The sequence below is a fragment of the Silurus meridionalis genome, chromosome 5, assembly GCF_014805685.1.
Source record: "Silurus meridionalis isolate SWU-2019-XX chromosome 5, ASM1480568v1, whole genome shotgun sequence".
In the NCBI taxonomy this organism is placed as follows: domain Eukaryota; kingdom Metazoa; phylum Chordata; class Actinopteri; order Siluriformes; family Siluridae; genus Silurus; species Silurus meridionalis.
Genome location: NC_060888.1, coordinates 11271778 through 11291122, shown reverse-complemented (window position 1 = coordinate 11291122; position 19345 = coordinate 11271778). Strand labels below are relative to the sequence as shown.

Genomic DNA, 19345 nt, shown 5'->3' with positions numbered 1-19345 from the left:
GCCAGTGTCATATAGAGGTTTTCCAAGACGGTTTTCACTCGGAACAGGACTTGCAAAGGATCAAAGACGTTGAGTCCTTGTGCTGTGTGTTAGGTGCAGAAGCTGACTTCAAAAAACAAACCCATGAGTGCTGCCAGCATTGCTTTAGAGGTTGTAAAAGCAGAAGGTCTGCTTGTCAGTTCTCAGACCATATGCTGCACTCTGCAACAAGTTGGTTTGCTGAAGACAACCTGGCCAAGAGCATGAATTACTGGAACCATGTCATCTTCACATATGGATTGGCTGCCATGGAGACCAGACTGTTAACCCCATTGTAATTTTTTGTGCTGAAGAAGACTTTACGCAGCAGTTTAACACTCTCATCTTCAATACAAGATCTTGGTAAGAAATTAATGCCACTCTGGATGGAACTAAATGTTGCCACATTGCATAAGCTAATCGAATTGATGCCACAGCAAATGCATGCCTCAATCAAAACAAAACACGATATGTGTGTAAAAGATACATCAAATATTCCCCATATATTGTGTATATTCTTCAACTACGGCTGGCACAAACGTCCATCAAAACCATTTGTCTTGGTTTCATCCCTCTTCTGTGGTTTTCCCAGCCAATTTGACACATGAGCAGTCAAAGTTATTTGCTATCATTATACATTTTATACTTAGAGTATAGATACTTATACTATCATTACCTAATATACTTGGTTATACTCTATCTTGTATATCCTATACAAGATAGAGCTTTTTAGCCACAAATCAAAGTGGCTAGTGACCTAGTATGGCATACGCCTAACACAAGTACGTGGTAGCAGCATCATGCTGCAGGGATGCTTATTATTACCAGGGACTTGCCATCTTGTTAGAATATATGGAGTGAAATATAGGGAAATACTGCAAGAGAACTTGCTTTAATTTGCCAAAAGCAGAAGGTTGGGGGAAATTAATTTTTCAGTCAGACATAGAGCCCAAGCACAAGGCCAAAGCAGCATTGGAGTGGCTGAAGAGCAAGTCAAAGTCAGAGTCTTGATCTCAATTTTATTAAGAATCTGTGGCATTATGAAATAAAAAAATTCAGTCCACAAACTAGAGCCCTGCACGTGACTGTTTTCTTAATCCGACTCTCACTGAATTTCTGACCATTACCGCCGGTTCACACAACGTGTGTTTCCAACTCCTTGATTTTCATGTCCACTCTCACCCACTCCCAAAAACATTCTGTCACAGCTTATAAAGATTGTGTAAAGATGTACAGTACACAAACATTAACGCTACATTTAACTTACTGAATAATTACAGACATAAACCATTTAACTGAAGCAATGCATTAAAATAAAGCAATGCTAAAATAAAGCATCACACATGACAAACTTCTTGGGATTTTTTATTTTAAACAAACAGTTTATATAATAGCACTTGATTAAACAATACCATTACCACATGATGAGGATTATATAGTTTTTACTTACCGAGCTGATGTTTCACCTTCAGCTGTGACACCAGTGTGTTTTATTTTATTTTTTTAATTTTTTTTTTTTTAAGATAAATCATAGCATACAGACAGACTGGAGATTCCCCTAGACATTTTTCTCAAGACTGTGTGTCTTTGTGAGTAAAAACTCTCCCACCATCTCAAAACAGACAAATTGTTCAATCAGTAAAAGGAATACAAAGCTATGAATACAGCGGAAATATTTGTGACATTTCTTCAGTCCTCAAAGTCAAAATATTTTTTTACCCCAATTAGAAAAATAGTTAGAGTGAGTTGCTGTAGGAGTGTAGGCCTCTGCATGAGAAACACGAGTTTCATATGACACTTCAAGTTTGATTAATATTTCATATACATACACTGTGTATGTGTAGTACGTGTAAATGTGGTAGGGCCAGATACAATTTATTACTTAAATAATACAGGTCAGGTTGAGGTAATATTTCGAAGCTTGTAACCATTCATAGCAGCCTTAGATAACCTATTTCTCTTCCCCCATTGCTTCTCCTGTGCAAATGACCACAGCCAAACCAGCTGCCCTCTATCAAGGTAGAAACACAGCCCCAGATGGACTCTCCATGGTGTTAAAGATCCCCTCTGCAAGCGTGGCACTCATTGTGGCCAAACTAGCTCAGCACAAGCCATAACCCCCTTGGGGACAAAAAGCCATTGGATGCCAGAGAGCTCTTGGGGATGATGGTTCTTGAATGGATTTCCCAAAACCAGAAAACTGAAAGGTAATGAGAGAACAGAATAGATCCCTGTCTCATCAGACAACAGTCTTTTGTTTTTCAGAAAACAGAAATCAGAAATTAAGTAGGCATAGGCAAAAATAAATAATTTCATTAACAATTTCCAGTATGTTTTCAAATTTTTTATTTATTGTACAATGTTCTTTTTCAACTTCTGTGCACAAAATGTGCACTTTCTTCTGTGCAGATGTGCAAATCCGCATATTAAAGGCTGAAAACCTTTTCATGGATGCATGTGCAACATATAAAGTGCTTTAAAAAAGGATTTTCACTAGTTGTTTTTTAAATATGTCACACTTAAATGATTCAGATCATCAAGCAAATTGTATTACAGTGGAACCCAGTTATGTCGCCGGCCTAGGGGACGCCAAAAAGCGTAGAGATAACCGATGATCGAGACAAACGAAAACCAATATGGCGGCAATATATTAAGGTGCTTGAAATTTCTTTATGTACATGATGTGCGGTTTTAAATGAGAATGTGCATGCACGTGTTTTTTGGAGGTCCTTTTACACAACAGCGTTGCCGCGATTTGATTGGTCATGCGGATCGAGATAATCTGTAATGCGGATAAAGAGGCGGAAGCTGAAGTAAACGCAAACAAAGTTTATTGAGAATATTCAGGAGATAATCCACCAATACTTGTAGCAAAGCAGTAATATCCAGTGGTGCGCTTCGGGAGCGCGGTCCACGAAGTTGTGTGAAAGCAGAGACAGTTTGTGTAGAGAATCCACGGATCTGCGCTATGGAAAGCGCAGCGCTGGGCAGCAACGGATAAACGTGGTGCAGACAGCGTGAACATGGAAAACAGCAGGATCGGGGTAATCCGGGGTGCCGTTGAGAGAATGCGCAGTTCGAGAAGAAGGGTACGTAGCGAGATACGTATACGCGATCACACAGACCGACATGAACCAACACATACGATCATGCACAAACAATAACGGACCACGAGTGGGTGAAGGTGAGGGGCTTAAATAGGAGATAGGATGAATGAGTGAATGAGAGTCAGGTGTGTGTGATCAGCATGGCTGCGACGAGCTCCGTGCGTGGAGAAGAAGCAGGGTGCTTCAGGCAATGCCGCCGCCGAAGGGGGCGTGGCAGGGGGATTTCTGACATAACCGACATTAAGTGGCTAGAGTTACCTAGCCATTTCTAAGGCTTTTCCAATGAACCATGGTGAGAGCCATTATTTACAAATAGAGAAAACAGCGGTAAACATTCTCAGGAGTGGCCAACCTACATAAATTACTCTAAGTGCAATTACAACTCATCCAGGCGCTCATAAAAGAACACAGAACAGCATCTGAAGAACTTCAGGCCTCTCGCTTGCTTCAGTTTAGGTCAGTGTTCATGAGTCAACAATATGAAAAATACTGGCAAAAATGGCATCCATGAGAAATTTCCAACATTAAGGCCACAGACTTTTTAGTGTGCATCCTGTTACATTTGGTGTAAAACTAATAAACCGTTTAATAAAAAGAACATCATATTAACTGTCAAACGTGATTGTGGCAGTGTGATGGTCTGGCATTGCTTTGCATAGAAACATGAATTCTGCATTCTACCAATGCCAGAGAATGTCCAGCTATCAGTTCATGACTAAAAAAAACAATCTGACAATTTGGATTGTCCTGTAAAAAGAAAAGAAAATTGGTGAACTAACAAGGCATAAAACAGGGTGGCTGATAAAATAAAAAAAAGTGATGACGGAAACCCAATGAGAACTTTAAAGAAAAACACACACACAAAAAAAAACGGTGAATGCTAACAAACCTTCACAGGTCCAGGGATAAAATATTACATTCCACCAATTAAATGACAATGACTTAAACATGCTGACAACACAACAAAAAATTTCAACTGTGGAAAAAAGTGCAAGGATTTAGATTGGCCACGTCAATCTAAAGTTAAAACCAGATAATAATCCAGTTTAACATTTATTTCCGACTAAAGAGGAGACTGATTACAGAAATCTTTCAGTCCAAACATTAAAAATAAGTAGAGGAAAATGGTACAAGCCTGGAAAAGCATCACTAAAAAGCAACAGACGTGGTCTTTCACCAAAGGTGCCATCCCCTAAACTGTTTAACATTTTTGGTGAAATTATAAGGAAATGGAAGACCAAAAATAAACGTATTTAGCATATAGCAAAACACAATCGATTTGTACATGCCATTTCAAGACTGCTGCATAACTGTGACAAGAAATGTGATCAGATCTGAATCTCAGTTGTAAAAGCAGATAGAGAACCGAAAGAATGACACAAAAACATAGTTTTTACAAATATTTATTATTATTATTATTATTATTATTATTATTATTATTATTATTATTATTATTATTATGTCATGCCTGATTAACAGAGATTCCTGAGGACCTCATACAAATAATTTGATGCTTACCAGTCTAGAAATGTTTAGGCTTCCACCAATCCACATTAAAGCAGATAATATATAAATGTCTCACTCAATGCAGAGTGATAAATGTATACAGAATGAAGGGGACAGTCTTTGATTGCTCGGTTTTTATAAATTTGGGCCCATGATAGTATTAGACTCATGTTACTGTTGTGTTCTTTTGTTTTTATAGCTCATCTATAGGATATTTCATATTTTCGTATAGTTGTAAGGGATGGGCAAAAATACATCAAAATGCATCTTGAAATAAAATACCAAATACCTTAACTTTAAGTGTATCTAAATAAACTAATAAGTACAGCAGCCACACCCTGTATCAAAATAATACTACTGTATTTTTGTATTAAAAAAAAAAAAAACTTTTATAACGGAGCATGGAATTTCTTTATAAACACTCCATTAATTGGCCTGTTTGAACTATTTTTCACAATTACACTCACTTAGTTGATTAAGTAAACAATGTTTGATAACAGGAGTTTCCTCTGGCTGTTATGCAATAAACATGTAAAAACAGTTACCAGACCAAATATTGACATACAAATCTCTGTGATCTCTAAGATGAAGGTTAGTTTTAAAGTAACCAACATTTTTATGTTTACCAGTTTGCGAATGACAAATAATTGTATCCTAATTTAGTTAGTTGGTGTTTGGTTATGAAGGGCTGCTTTGCATCAGCAACACAAGTACTCAATGACAAACAAGTAATTCGTAAGAAAACAACTGATGGCAACTATATTCATAGCAACCAGATTCCAACTAATTATTCATTTGATCATTATCCATAAATATAATAATATATTATGTGTCAGGCAATCATTGATGCAATGGTATGCAAAATCATGATTCTACTAAACAGCTACTTCAATTAGGGTATAATTGGACACCTACAGTATTTGAAAGCAGCCTGCACATTTCTTAACTTGACCATCTTCTTCCATATGGATCAATTGAATGTTTCTGATCTTAACAAGTCTGGACAAACTAATCAGAGGTCACATTTTTATATCATTTAGACTTCTTACAAGGTATTTTACAGTATTTTTAAACTACAGAATTACAAAACACACGTATTTTGATAATGAATAAGAAGCCATTTTCATCAACCATATCAAACACTAATGACAAAATCCTATTTTATATTTGAAATAGATATTTGAAATGCATGTATCATAAATACTGCCAATCCCTGCTTGTAAAGAGCAATTATATGAATTTCTGCATTGTTCCTGAACACTCAAACTAATCTAGGGATTTTACTCCAACCACTTTTATTAACTAGGTGTTTTTCACATCATTTAATGTGTGAACTCTACACATTACTATGTGTATAAATCCCAGAATATTAGTTTCTGAAATATCCACATGATGTTATACATGTTAAACAACTGATTTCTTTGTTCTTCAATCACTATAAATAATTCTAATAAATCTATAGTATATAGTAATACTTGACATAGCACCTTGAATATAGACAGACAAGCACTTTTCTTTAAAATCCCTGTCATACTTTGCTGAATATTTTTGTGGTGTTCTATTTTTCTATAGTGTCTATAAAAGGCTCTTGAGCACTGGCTTGCTTTCAGGCATTGTTTATATTTGACTAGGGCTGACATGTTGTAATTTATTAAATTCAATTAAATTCAATTAAATTCATTATTTGTATAGCAGTTTTAACAATGGACATTGTCTTAAAGCAGCTGTACACAGATGTGCTAATAAAGAATGTATAAGATTTTTTTATGTGCAAGTTATTTAGTCATTTATATACACGTACTAATTGTAAAAAAAACTCCCAAGTTGTACTTTGTGCAAGAATTGTCAATTTCAGGCAGTGATTAATTACTGCAAACACTATAATTGCATGCATTCAGATAAGGCTAAAGTGGTTATTCAAACATTATAAATGAACAATCATATGACCCTTAAGTATTTCATATACAGACAAAGAATTAAATGTTTATCTTTTTTACTTTTTCAAATTTTGTCATAAATTGCAACATTCATAAACCAGTGTATTATTCACAGAAATAATATTGTGCATTAAAGCAGTTTGTTATTCAGGGCATTAATTGCTACACTGAATAATGGGAAAATGAATAATAAATGTTATCTGCCATACAGTATTTTTGGTGGTATTTTTTGTACTTACTTCAGTTTAAGACTACTCTCAATCTTCAAGTTATGTGCACAGCTTGCCAGGGATTGTCTAAGACACATTTGTATCTCACCTTACTCAATTCCCTGTGAATTCCACTATTCAAATCTTCCCAGTTTGTGCAGAGCGTTCTGAATGGTGGCACTTGGGACAGGCCTAGTCTGGCTTTTCAGCCTATTTGTGCACCCCACTGTTCTTTTGTAACCCTGCTTGAGTATAAGGCTGTTACAGGCTGTGCCTGAGGATAGTAGTGAGGAAGTGGGTGATGGGGAGTGAGAGGATCGCTTGTCTACTTTTTCCATACGGGAAGTCTGATGGGTTAAGGGTTGAGTTCTCAAAGATAGAGGTTTTGTTTTATTAAGGTATCCCTTGTTTTGCAAAGGTATCAAATACAAGAACACTTGCTAGAACCAGTAACTGGCTCTGCTAGCCAGATAGCCAAATTTCTCCCTAGTAGTTGACTGGAAAGGAATGTTTAGCCTTTTCTACTCCTTTCTTTTATAAGTCCTGATGTATTGTTCCTTCGAATATGTAGCTAAATCGTATAGTAAAGTAAGTGGAAGGCTTTAAAAAAAAAAGGAGAAACACTAATTGGTGCCCTATTTCTTTCATCCCCATTAGCTCACATCTATGACAGTACTTCCAAACTTGATGTTGAGCCAAAACCTCATTATGCTTAACGCTTCACAAAGGTCTGGGAAATAAGAATTTCAGAGTTTGAGGCAGCCACATGCAGTAAAAATGTTATAGTTATATATTAGTAAAATTAAAAAAAATCATTTGTTGAATAGGGGGAAAAAGAGAAGGGTAGAAACAAGTATTCAGACAGGATGGAGAGAAAAAGAGGGGAACCACAGATAGAATCAGACAGAGCGGGAAGGTACAATAAAGAAAGAAGGAAAATTATGAAGGGAGAGAAACAGGAGTAGGTCAGGTGGTCAAAGCCCAGCACTGTCATGGCAACACGTGTATGTCTTACCGTTGCTTCCAATTAGAACTCGGTATTTAGGACTTGTGTTCTTTATCCAAAATGGGTATGTAACTGGTTTGCTGAGGACAAAAAGACAATTTATTCTACTATTAAATGTATCTCTTTGAATTAATATATACATTGATGCATCTCAGATCTCAGAGTACAGACATAGGCACATAAAACAGAGGTATATAAACACACACACATACACACACATACACACACATACACACACACACATATATATATATATATATATATATATATATATATATATATATATATATATATATATATATATATAATATAGTGGGTATGGAAAGTATTTAGACCCCCTTAAATCTTCCCTATATTCATTTGTTAATTTCTTTTCCTCATTAATGTACACATAGCACCCCATATTGTCAGAAAAACACAGAATTGTTGACATTTTTGCAGATTTATTAAAAAAGAAAAACTGATTGTACTTAATTAGGAAAGCCACACACCTGTCTATATAAGACCTTACAGATCACAATGCATGTCAGAGCAAATGAGAATCATGAGGTCAAAGGAACTGCCTGAAGTGCTCAGAGAAAGAACTGTGGCAAGGCACAGATCAGGCCAAGGTTACAAAAAAATTTCTGCTGCAGTTAAGGTTCCTAAGAGCACAGTGGCCTCCATAATCCTTCAATGGAAGACGTTTGGGACGACCAGAACCCTTCTTAGAGCTGGCCATCTGGCCAAACTGAGCTATCGGGGGAGAAGAGCCTTGGTGAGAGAGGTAAAGAAGAACCCAAAGATCACTGTGGCTGAGCTCTAGAGATGCAGTCAGGAGATGAGAGAAAGTTGTAGAAAGTCAACTATCACTGCAGCCCTCCACCAGTCGGGGCTTTATGGCAGAATGGCCTGACGGAAGCCTCTCCTCAGTGCAAGACACATGAAAGCCCGCATGGAGTTTGCTAAAAAAACACCTGAAGGACTCCAAGATGGTGAGAAATAAGAGTCTCTGGTCTGATGAGACCAAGATGGAACTTTTTGGCCTTAATTCTAAGCGGTATGTGTGGAGAAAACCAGGCACTGCTCATCAACTGGCCAATACAATCCCAACAGTGAAGCATGGTGGTGGCAGCGTCATGCTGTGGGGGTGTTTTTCAGCTGCAGGGACAGGCCGACTGGTTGCAATCGAGGGAAAGATGAATGCGGCCAAGTACAGGGATATCCTGGACGAAAACCTTCACCAGAGTGCTCTGGACCTCAGACTGAGCCGAAGGTTTACCTTCCAACAAGACAATGACCCTAAGCACACAGCTAAAATAACAAAGGAGTGGCTTCACAACAACTCCGTGACTGTTCTTAAATGGCCCAGCCAGACTTAAACCCAATTGAGCATCTCTGGAGAGACCTAAAATTGGCTGTCCACCAAAGTTTACCGTCCAACCTGACAGAACTGGAGAGAATCTGCAAGGAGGAATGTCAGAGGATCCCAAAATCCAGGTGTAAAAAACTTGGTGAATCTTTCCCAAAAAGTCTCATGGCTGTATTAGATCAAAACGGTGCTTCCACTAAATACTGAGCAAAGGGTCCGAATACTTAGGACCATGTGATATTTCAGTTTTTCTTTTTTAATTAATCTGCAAGAATGTCAACAATTGTGCATTTTTCTGGGTGCTATGGGGTTCTATGTGTACATTAATGAGGAAGAAAAATTAACTTAAATGATTTTAGTAAATGGCTGCATCATAACAAAGAGTAAAAAATTTAAGGGGGTCTGAATACTTTCCGTACCCACTGTATGTAATAAATAAATAAATATATATATATATATATATATATATATATATATATATATATATATATATATATATATATATATATATAGTACAGACACACCTTCTCATTCAAAGAGTTTTCTTTATTTTCATGACTATGAAAATTGTAGAGTCACACTGAAGGCATCAAAACTATGAATTAACACGTGGAATTATATACATAACAAAAAAGTGTGAAACGACTAAAAATATGTCATATTGTAGGTTCTTCAAAGTAGCCACCTTTTGCTTTGATTACTGCTTTGCACACTATTGGCATTCTCTTGATGAGCTTTAAGAGGTAGTCACCTGAAATGGTTTTCACTTCACAGGTGTGCCCTGTCAGGTTTAATAAGTGTGATTTCTTGCCTTATAAATGGGGTTGGGACCATCAGTTGTGTTGTGCAGAAGTCAGGTGGATACACAGCTGATAGTCCTACTGAATAGACTGTTAGAATTTGTATTATGGCAAGAAAAAAGCAGCTAAGTACAGAAGAACGAGTGACATTACTTTAAGAAATGAAGGTCAGTCAGTCTGAAAAATTGGGAAAACTTTGAAAGTGTCCCCAAGTGCAGTCACAAAAACCATCAAGCGCTACAAAGAAACTGGCTCACATGCGGACCGCCCCAGGAAAGGAAGACCAAGAGTCACCTCTGCTGCGGAGGATAAGTTCATCCGAGTCACCAGCCTCAGAAATCGCAGGTTAACAGCAGTTTAGGTTAGAGACCAGGTCAATGGCACACAGAGTTCTAGCAGCAGACACATCTCTACAATAACTGTTAAGAGGAGACTGTGTGAATCAGGCCTTCATGGTAGAATATCTGCTAGGAAACCACTGCTAAAAAAAGGCAACAAGCAGAAGAGACTTGTTTAATGTCCGCCGACGCTCCCCTCTGGGCTCCCATAGTTTATAACAAAATACCTGTAAAGACGCTTCAGAACGGCGTTTCCGTTACGAAACGGAACAATCAGAGCATTTGAATCACCACAATCAAACGCTCATAAAACATTTTTTTGAGGTTTGCTTAATCTTTCAAATAATTCTTATTTAGAATCTCCCTGTCTATTATATTTTTCTGTGGAGTTTTTAAGAAAGGTAAAGGCAAAATCACTCCAAACCTCAGGTGAATTTTCAATCATGTTCCACATTTAAACACTCATAAAACATTTTTCTTTGTAGGTTTGCTCATTTTATGTTATGTTACGTTCTATTTTTACAATTTACAATGGCTTGTTGTTTCTGATTGCACTTTAACCCATTTAATAAAGTTACAACTTTATTTTTGAACATTTTCTTTGTCATATGCAGGTTGATTTTAAGCAGGGGGAAAAAAATCTATTTAAATCGCAAATCGGATTTTTTGTGAAAAAATCTGGGATTTTTTTTTAGGCCATATCGCCCAGCCCTACCAACAAGTTAGATGGGTGAAGGTGAACTGCATGGTACTATAATATTGCAGAGTAGCCCAAATTGGGGCACAGATGGCTACACTTAGAAATCGCCACACTTAGAATATTGAATAAATTGATGCAGATCCAAACTAAATAAAGTAATTAAACAGGGTTTATTGTGGTCAGAAAAATATCGTCGAGAATGCACCTTTGTTTCCAGATGTGCATAAACACAGGCACAGGTTGACAGGTAATAAGGTATCCTTCAACTTCTTTAGAAGTGGATGATTTAATTTTCAGCTATACCAAGAGAATGTTACAGACCTGAATGCTTTACGCATTCATTTAGGAGCTACTAGCTGTATTATGCTGTAGGAGCAATATTTAGTCTCTTTAGCAATAAGGGTCACTGCAAAATATTAGAAAATTGTGACTGATCACTGACTTCATCATACATTGAGAGAGATTTCTGTCCTGATAAATGTTCTTTATGAAGGACTCAATGGTTTGATATGCATGAAAACTGCCATGCTTCGGTTTTTGTAGTCATGTTACTTTTTGTCAGGCACTTTCACACTGTGCAATATCTGAATAAAAATATATGTTTAAATGTTGGGAAAATGCATAACCTGCATCTCATCTCTCTTTTCAATACAGGTTCCAGAGTGGCAAAGGCCTGCTGATCTATCCTGATATTGGAGACAAAATGGATATTATCTGTCCCAAGGCAAATTCAGGGCAGCTGTATGAGTATTACAAGCTCTATCTTGTAAAGAAAGAACAAGCAGAGTCCTGCAGCACTGTGCTAGACCCATATGTGTTGGTGACCTGTAACAAACCTCAGAAGGACATCAAATTCACCATCAAGTTCCAGGAATTCAGCCCTAACTACATGGGTCTGGAGTTCAATAAGAACAAAGATTACTACATCACATGTAAGCCAAGCATTTATTATATTTTCACCTTAATATATAATTTATGTAGTGATCATTCCATGTCAAGGTTTCTATTCATGCACTGTTATTGTTTTTTTTTGAGAAGGAAAGGAATAGTTCAGTACTGTGTCAGTTCCATAATATACTTTTTAGGTGAGAAGCTTGCAATGATGAAACCCTAACCCTAAGCCACATTATAAAAATTAACACATGAAAATGATCATTGCATAATGCTCCTTGTGCATAATCCTAAACCTTAAATAGCTATGAAGAGGGGTCACACAACAAATGTGGGATTAGTAAAAAAAAAAAAAAAAAGGTTCATACTTTAGATTTTAAGGACCTTAAATCTTAATCTCTCTCTCCCTCTCTCTCTCTCTCTCTCTCTCTCTCTCTCTCTCTCTCTCTCTCTCTCTCTCTCTCTCTCTCTCTCTCTTTCTCTTTCTCTTAATCTCTTTCCATTCCCTCTGTCCTCTGCTCTTTTATGTGGGCTTAATGTTCTCCTGAATGACATTCCCTTTTGTTTGCTTCACTTAGGGGGTCAAAAGATAATACAAAAACCAAATGGTGTGAGTGTAGGCATTTCCAGTTATACCATTTCCTCTGTTATTATTGTTGTAAGTGTCACAGGCCTCAGCATAACCTCATTACTGCAGGGCTCATCTGCCTCAAATCCATGCTTCCTCAAGAACTCAGAGTCATTAGGTCACAGCAGGAGGCAGACACTGATAACACCTTCATCAAAATGTAAGGCCTGGACAAGGTCCAAATCCAGGTCAGACAATGGTCTGCTAGTCATTCAGATTTGATGTCCTTTCTTTCTGTAATTTGTTAATGATGTTAGCATTTGCCTTTGTCTAACTTTACTGGACCATGTTTTGTTTAAGGTACTTTTTTTATTAAAACCTAAATTTTTTTGTCAATTTTAAGATTTTCCACAAATAGATCTGGATAAGCATATAACATTAACTGCAGCCAACCCTGCTCTACCATCAGATTAAAACTTGGTCAATTTGTTTTTTCCTTTTTAATCTTTCAGCATGCAACATTTTCCAACATTGTGCTATTCATGTGTAACAAAATTTAATGTATCATTTTAAGATCCTGCCTGGGTGAACGGCTTTTCTGACTGTGAATACATTGTAATGGGTGCATTTTGCTTAATGTTTATTTGATGGATATGCAACACATATTTTGCTCCATCAATCCATCCACCCTATCTGTCTGTCTGTCTGTCTGTCTGTCTGTCTGTCTGTCTGTCTGTCTGTCTGTCTGTCTATCTATCTATCTATCTATCTATCTATCTATCTATCTATCTATCTATCTATCTATCTATCTATCTATCTATCTATCTATCTATCCATTTATTATTTATTTTATATCCTGGCATTTTATTATCCTGGTATAATTTGCGCTGCTGTTCCAAAGCAATCTGAAAATCGAACTTATCGGTGTGGCATATTCGCTGAAGGCGACTGGACTATGACTGCTCCTAGGTGATCCAGTACAGCACAGTACTGGAAATTGTCCACTCTACCTAATGGTGTCTTGGGGTCTTTCTTGCTTTATGCTGAAATCCACAACATTTTATTATTGATTTTTATAAGGAGGTTGTTTTCAGTTGTTGCAGTGTGGATAAGATAGGGATGATAAAGTAGTCTAACCTAGAGGTAGTGAAAGTGGGAGCTAGTTTTTCTTGATTATGTAGTGACATTTATTTTTGCAATATTTTTTAGATGAAAGAATGCTAACAATCCTAACTACATTTTTCATTCCAAAAAGTTGGAACAATGTTAAATCTAAATAAAAACAGAATGATTGCAATGATTACTTTCATAAACCCATATTTTATTCACAATAAAACAACAAAATATATAACATTTCTAAACTGAGGAAATGGTAAGTTAGATTTTTTTTATTGAAGAGCAATACTAAATATACAAGAGAAAATAAGGCAGGTTTCTTAAAATGAACAAGCAATTTATTTCATTTTTAGACAAATTTAGTTTTATTGCTGAAATTGCATACAAGTATATCTGAAAAGTAAACCTATTTAGTTCATTTAATTGCCATATTACATCAAAATGCAAATATATATATACATATATATATATATATATATATATATATATATATATATATATATATATATATATATAAATATTATTTATATAAATAAATATATATATAAATATAATATAAATATAAATATATATATATATATATATATATATATATATATATATATATATATATATATATATATATATAAATATATAAATCATAAATAAAAATATAAAAATCAATTTCTAATTTTTTTATATAAAAAAAGGGCAAATGCACTGTATGGTGTTTGTCTTTGTTTTAGTTTGAAATGATTCCAACTTCAGAAACTGTTTTTTATTTTCTATTTTATTTGGCACCTCACCCCTCATTGTTTTCTCCCTGTTCCTCCATTTTTCATTCTGCAGCATTTTCTGTGTTTACCTGCCTAGAGCGCTGCAGTTTAGCGGTTGGTAATAATGTAATAATGGACTGTGGAGAAACGCAGTGCTCCGTATGTAGCTAAATGGACTAAACAAAGCATCGAGGCAAATACTTTCTTTTTTATTTAAAATAATCAATTTATTTGAGAAATCATTTCAGCCCTAGGCACTGGTTCACCAATCTGCAAAAAATTGTGGTAAATTTCAGAATAATGTTCCTCAAGATAAAATTACTAAGACTTTGAATATCTTATCATCTATATTACATATCATGAGCTTAAAAAAAAAACTTGGAATCAGTAATCTCGCACACCATGGTGTCAGAACATGGTGTTAGACTATGATGAAACAGTAATGTCATCCAGCGATACTATGTAGTCAGAAAGTTTACTTCTACTATAGTTGCATGAGGTTTCCAATACAAGTATTTAATAGCATCCAATAGCATGTCCTCATAAACATTCCTCAAGCTGGTGTCTCTAATATAGTTTTCTAAAACATTTCTAAGACATCTATCGGTCACCAGAATAACAGTGGACGGGAACTCCATATTTATGAATAATTTAACCCAGAAGTAGCGTGTATAAAGACAAAGGCAGTGGGCCGAAAATATATCCTTATATCCTTTAGAGTAAAAGTTTCCATTCATAGCTACAAACTTATAACAATTAAAATATTATCTAATTGGCGTTCCCTTAACTTCAAGTACATTTTCGAGTCTGTCACAGAGAATAGTATGATAATTGGTGTAAAAGCTGCACTAAAGTCAAGCAACAAGAGCAAATAGACACAACCCTGTTCAGTAGCCAGGAGTAGGCCATTTATCAATTTATCCAGTGCTGTATCTGTGGTATGATGAAGCCTACATCCTGATTGATATATTTAAAAAATGCTATTCGAATGTTATATGAGCATATAAGCATAACTTTTTGAAGGGAGATGGTAGATACTGGACAGATGACCTGGGTTAAGGACAGGTTTCATAACATAAATAAAATCTATGGGAAAAACGAATCATTTTTTAGGTATTTAGTCAAATTAATTAGTTATTTTTAAATTAGTTATTTCAGTCACTTAGTGACTCAGTGACTAAACCATTCTAATTGCTGATCTGATATAGCTATATTGTTATAAAAGAGTAGATTGTCTGGCTTAAAATTTTGCCACTAAAATGTCATTTGGTGAATTTATGTTTTAGGTGCTAGTGTGGCAAGGTGCATGTTTTGTGACCTTTAAATGAGGTAAGATGACTGAAAATATGCATACTTTTCTGTATTTAATGTTAGTGTATGACCACCATTAATTCTATGTGAATAATAAATGGACACAACCACTGTTCTCAAAAGGTCTTCTGGATTATTAAAATACATATTAAAGTCACCAAAAATAATTGTTTGTCAAATAAAGAAATCAGGTTTGAGATGAATTCCACAAATTTACAAAGGGATTCAGAATGTTATATAAGGTAAATAAAAATTAGATCAATAATTTTTGTTTTATGGCCGCATATGTTAGTATAATAAAACGTATAAAATATTTAAATGTAAGGAATTTGTGTGACACTTGTGTGAATTTCATTATTTATACCTATGAGACCTAGGACTGATGTATGATGTATGTACCTTTATTTGAGACAACTTGCTTAATTTAATGCTACACATTTGGTTTAATCAACATTTTTTAAGCACAGTATATTAAAGTAAACAAATAGATTTGCATTCAATATGATCTTATTTAATGTTAATTAGGTTACTAAAACAAACTTTCTGATAATTTTATTATGTTTGTTTAGCTCAGGAAAACAGTATCATTATGGTGAAACCTGAGTAACATCTTACAGTAGAGAACCTAGTGGCAAATGGTTGTCATATATAATCTTATTAACAGTTTACACACCACTGTTAAAAGCAGCAGTGTTTGTTTATTGTAAGTAATAGCAATAATCATTATAATAATAAAAACAATGTAAAAACAATTTCCATTCTCAGTGTGAAACTTACAGTTACGATAAACCAGTTAAACTTGTGTGCGAACTAGGGCTATAATGATTCCTCTATTAACTCGAGTAATTCGATTGCAAAAATTAGTTTAGTCCATTTAACTAAACAATGAGCACTGTGTTTCCCATGGACTATTATTACTGACGCACCACCCGCTGCAGAATAAAAAATGGCGGAACAGGGAGAGAAAAAAGCGAGGAGCGTTCAGACCAAAGACTAATGAAGTTTAGGGTCATTTCAAACTGAACCATAAAGACAGCTGTACAGTGTGTTTACCGTTTTAAAGAAATTTTAAATAGATTCTTACTTTTTTTTTTTTATATACAGTGTGTTTAAAAAGTCCCTCCACATTGGCCATGTAGAGTAGGTAGTTTAGCACATTTTTAAAGCTGTGATAAATACATGGATTTAGTCCATAGAAAATTTCAAGCATGTAGTTTTCACCAACATTCTCTTACACAATTTCAGTAATAAATATGTACATTTTTCTAAATAAAACAAATTACACGATTACGCGGTTAATCGATGGAATAATCATTAGAACTTTAGCTTGGCAATAAATTGTAAGGCCATCAGCTCACCAACTGCTCACCACAAGTATACAGACTGTTTTTGAGAGTTACTGTATTCAGACCACTCTGTCAATTTGGTATTAAAATCCCTAATCAAGGCATTTCCATTCACAGAATTGCTGCTCACTGAATGTTTTTTTTTTATGTATTGAAACTCTAAAGACTTCTGTACACAAACAGTACTAGTTATAGAAATACTTGCAAAGCTGGCACCAGCAGTTTTTTTTTTTACTGTTTTTTTTTGCTGGGAGTGACGAGGATGGACAGGATTAGAAATTAGTTTATTAGAGGGACACAGCGCATGTAGGACGTTTTGGAGACAAGGTGAGGGAGGCACGATTAAGATGGTTTGGACATGTGCAGAGGAGGGACATGGGTTAGATTAGTAGAAGAATGCTGAAAATGCAGCCACCAGGTAGAAGGAAAAGAGGAAGGCCAAGGATGAGGTTTATGGATGTGGTGACGGAAGACATGCAGGTAGTTGAAGGCTATGATGGTTGAGTTAAACACTTTAAAGCTGCTGACCCATATTTGTAGGTGTGCAGGGTTTTTTTAGAAAGTGCTTGTTCAGCAAACCTACTTAGCTATTATTTTCTATCTGCTTCTTCTTTCACTTTATTTAGCTAACAGCTTAAAAGGATGTATAGTTTGGGCATAAAACAAGTGTGACATAAAGAATAAAGAATCTCTATCTGTGATGCAACAACCACCATCATGGAAAATGTGAAAATTAGAGCTCATTCTGTACAATTAATTTTACCTTGGCAGCAGCTGACAAATCTGTTAAATTAAAAATGTTCTGGTACCTCATTTCAGATCTAGTTAGAAAACTGTGCGAGACTTTGGTTAGCACCTCAACACCAGGTTGGATCTGTGTGTAGATTAATAACAGCATTGGGTAAGCATTGCAGTCCAAAGTTGAATTAGATAGTTGAACAGTACTGTGTTTTTTTTTTTTTTTTTTTTTTTTTTGTCAGGGACCGAAGTTTTGATGAGAACATTGGCAAATATGTAACAGATTTACAAATGCTAAAGCAATATAGGCTAGATCAAAGACTCTCTGTGAAAGAGAAACTGTGAGAAAGACTTGCGGGGGAGAATTTGACTTTGAACCATAGTGTGCACATCTAGTCCTTAGCTCTGTGTTTTCTGTTATGTAGCTTTATGTTGTTTAATGTAGCACTAGGGTTCTGGAGGAATGTTGTTTTATTTCACTGTGTACTGCGTCAGCTATATATGGTTGAAATGACAATAAAAGCTTCTTGGCTTAACATCTGAAGAGCTGTTTTAAAGTTGCTACATCACGTGGCAATATGACAAACTTGTAACAGATCTCACTGGTTCCAGGTTGGAAGAACGAGACAAAAGGCGATAGTTTAACAGACTCCGCTTTCTTTTATTTTTCAATTACTTTTGCCCTGCCACTTTCCTTTTCCTTGTACTCACGCCTGACACCCCCATTTGCGGTCCCGCACATCGTTCTTTGATGCCAACACGTAACCCGCACACACTCCCAGATTGGCACACCTTCACCTGGCAACCTCCGCTTTCCCACACACATCCCCATACACCCAGTCAGCTCTGCCTGGTATCTCTCTCTCTCTCTGTCTCTCTCCCGTGTCTGTTACATCCTGTGTAAATAGGGCTGTTTCTAGCCTTTTGGAACCCTCTGTGAAGATTTATATTGTCACCCCCCCTATGTCTCTGTTCTCAAACCACAATGCTCCACTTCCACACCATGCAAATCATTAGCAATCTTCTATTTTAAAAAAAAAAAAAAAAAAAAAGGACAAACACATTAAATGATAATGATTGCAAAACTGCCTAAATTCAAGTATGTACTGTATATACAAGTATATACTGTCTTACACTTCAACGGGTAAATAATTAAATGTGCGCAGGGCATTCCCTGTTTGTTTTGGCAAAAATGTTTCAAATATCTTATTTTTGTTCGAAATTTGTTTTTATTTATTGTTTTATTTAAATCAGCTGTACCTTGTTGATTTATTTATTTATTTTTTTACATTAATGCAAATGTTATTTCATATAGTAAAAATTGTTTAAAAACCTTTATAGTTTTACAAACACACGTCAGCATTATTACTAATCTGTGTGCTGTGTGTGATTACCAATCAAGTGGACTCATGATACCATTTATTATATCGCATATCACAATATGGCAACATGACATTTTTCCCCAAATTGTGCAGACCAAGGGCTGATGAGGTATAATAAAAGCACAATTTGGCAAATGTAAGTTTCAACTGAAATCCCAGTTATGGTTATGGATGAGGGGCCTCAGTTCTATTACAGACAGTATAGCAGTAAAAGCCATGAATTTAGTGAGAGTTCAGTATTCAAATGTATTAATTGTGGGAGTTCA

The 19345-nt window shown here is 35.6% G+C and overlaps 1 protein-coding gene across 1 annotated transcript in view; it reads left to right on the top strand.

Annotated features, from left to right (window-relative positions):
• Positions 1-19345, top strand: part of LOC124386251 (ephrin-B1-like) — a 47799-nt gene that overhangs the window by 9543 nt on the left and 18911 nt on the right. The window contains exon 2 of the mRNA XM_046849979.1: positions 11627-11904. Within this exon, the coding sequence (XP_046705935.1) occupies positions 11627-11904 (278 nt within the window). The remainder of the gene's footprint in view (positions 1-11626; positions 11905-19345) is intronic.